This window comes from Eimeria necatrix, genomic scaffold, assembly GCF_000499385.1.
Source record: "Eimeria necatrix Houghton genomic scaffold, Enh_scaff2201, whole genome shotgun sequence".
Classification (NCBI taxonomy): Eukaryota; Apicomplexa; class Conoidasida; order Eucoccidiorida; family Eimeriidae; genus Eimeria; species Eimeria necatrix.
This window is the reverse complement of record NW_013652805.1, coordinates 1-1569: the sequence shown is the minus strand read 5'-3', so window position 1 is coordinate 1569 and position 1569 is coordinate 1. Positions and strand designations below refer to the sequence as shown.

At 56.0% G+C, this 1569-nt stretch overlaps 1 protein-coding gene across 1 annotated transcript; it reads left to right on the top strand.

The window, feature by feature from the left end:
- Positions 1–1202: 1202 nt before the first annotated feature.
- On the top strand, positions 1203–1569 carry ENH_00030380 (hypothetical protein; the record flags this gene model as incomplete). The annotated part of the gene is made up of 1 exon (XM_013580108.1): positions 1203–1569. A coding segment is annotated over one exon (367 nt), but the record flags the coding sequence as incomplete, so codon positions are not given.

Below are 1569 nucleotides of genomic sequence, written 5' to 3'. Positions count from 1 at the left end.
CTGCCCCTCTGAGCAGCAGCAAAAAAAGAAGTGATTTCTCTTTAGCGGTGAGTCTGACTGCTGCTGCACTCACCAGGTGTACGTACACTCCAAGTTCTTGCTGTCGTGTGTCCGCCTCCTCTCCCGGAGCTCCGGAAGAGCTCATTTGAGTTATTTTGAAAAGCTTCTCCGGCCTCAATAAATGCGAATTTGAATTATTTAAGTCCGATTCAACTCTGGTTTCCCTGTTGGTTCATGGGCTAATAACAGTTAATTGCTGCTGCTGCTCTCCGCGCTGCCTCTCCCGTGCGCGCTGCAGCAGCAAACGGCAAGCACACACTTGGGCTTTCCGCGCGGAAAAAAACTACTGCTGCGAATTCAATAATTGCAAATTTATTTTCAGAAACAAAACTGCCGAAGACGGAACCTGCACGAATGCGCCTTTGGCAACGGGGTGTACAGACACCGATGCTGGCAGCGGTCTAGCGCCCGCCACCTCGGGCGAGCTCTAACGGAGTTGAACTGGCACTTTTGGTTTTCAAATTCTCCTTTTTAATAAATAAATTAAATATAATTTTAGTTTTCGAGTTGTTCTTCCGAAACTGCGCAGCGAAGGGGGCGGAGCGGCGCCATTGCCTGCGGCTGTGACCATCCATCCGCCCGGCGGCTTCTCTTCGCCTCCAAGGCAACTGGCTGCTTCTTTGCGGAAAGCTGCTCTTTTTATTCTTTAAAAGTGTTATTTTTCCTCATTGCTGCAGCAGCTGCACTCATTTGAGCTGCTGCTGCCAGGCAAAAGGCCCCAAGACCGCCGCCGCGGCTTCGATTTCAGCAGCAGCTTCGGAAGCAGCTGCGCTCTCCTTCAGCTGTTTCTTTATTTGCCTCTTCAGCAGCAAATTTGAGACTTTTGGGCTTTTCAAATTTCTCTGGAGAGGCATTTCCGATTTTGCTGCTGCACAAACGCCAACTTGCTGCTGCTGCTGCTGCTGCTGCTGCTGCTGTTGCAGCTGCTGCTCGAGGCTTGCTGTTCTTTATTTTCTCCCAAGTGCTCTTCTGACCCTCGAGCCGGGCGAAAGCATCTGCCCTCCACTTCGTGGCCTCATTGGCTTCAGGGAGCAGAAGCAGCAGCAGCTGCAGCTGCAGCAGCAGCAGCAGCAGCTGCAGCAGCAGCAGCGGCGCTGCTGCTGCTCGGCCCGCGCTAGCTGCTGGGGAAGCGGGAAGATCTAATGGGCGCAGTGAACTCTTCTGCTGCTGACGGCTCTGCGGAGCCTGCTGCAGCACTATGGTTCGCACAGAGCGAGCAGCAGCAGCAGCAGCAGCAGCAGCAGCAGCAGCAGCAGCAGCAGTGTGCGGCGGGAGAGTGGTCGGACTCCCAGGCGTCGCTCTCAGAGGACGAGGTTCTGCCGGCCGCTGCTGCTGCTCCCCCTGCTGCTGCTGCTGCTGCTGCTGCTGCTGCTGCTGCTGAGGCGCCGTGGGCTGCATGCGCTGCAGCTCCTCAGAAAGGCCTGAGGACCATTGGTGTTGAGGCGCTGCTGCAGCTGCCCAAGCTGGCCCTTGCTGCAGCACTTTGGCCCGAGGAGGCTGTGGGGGGGG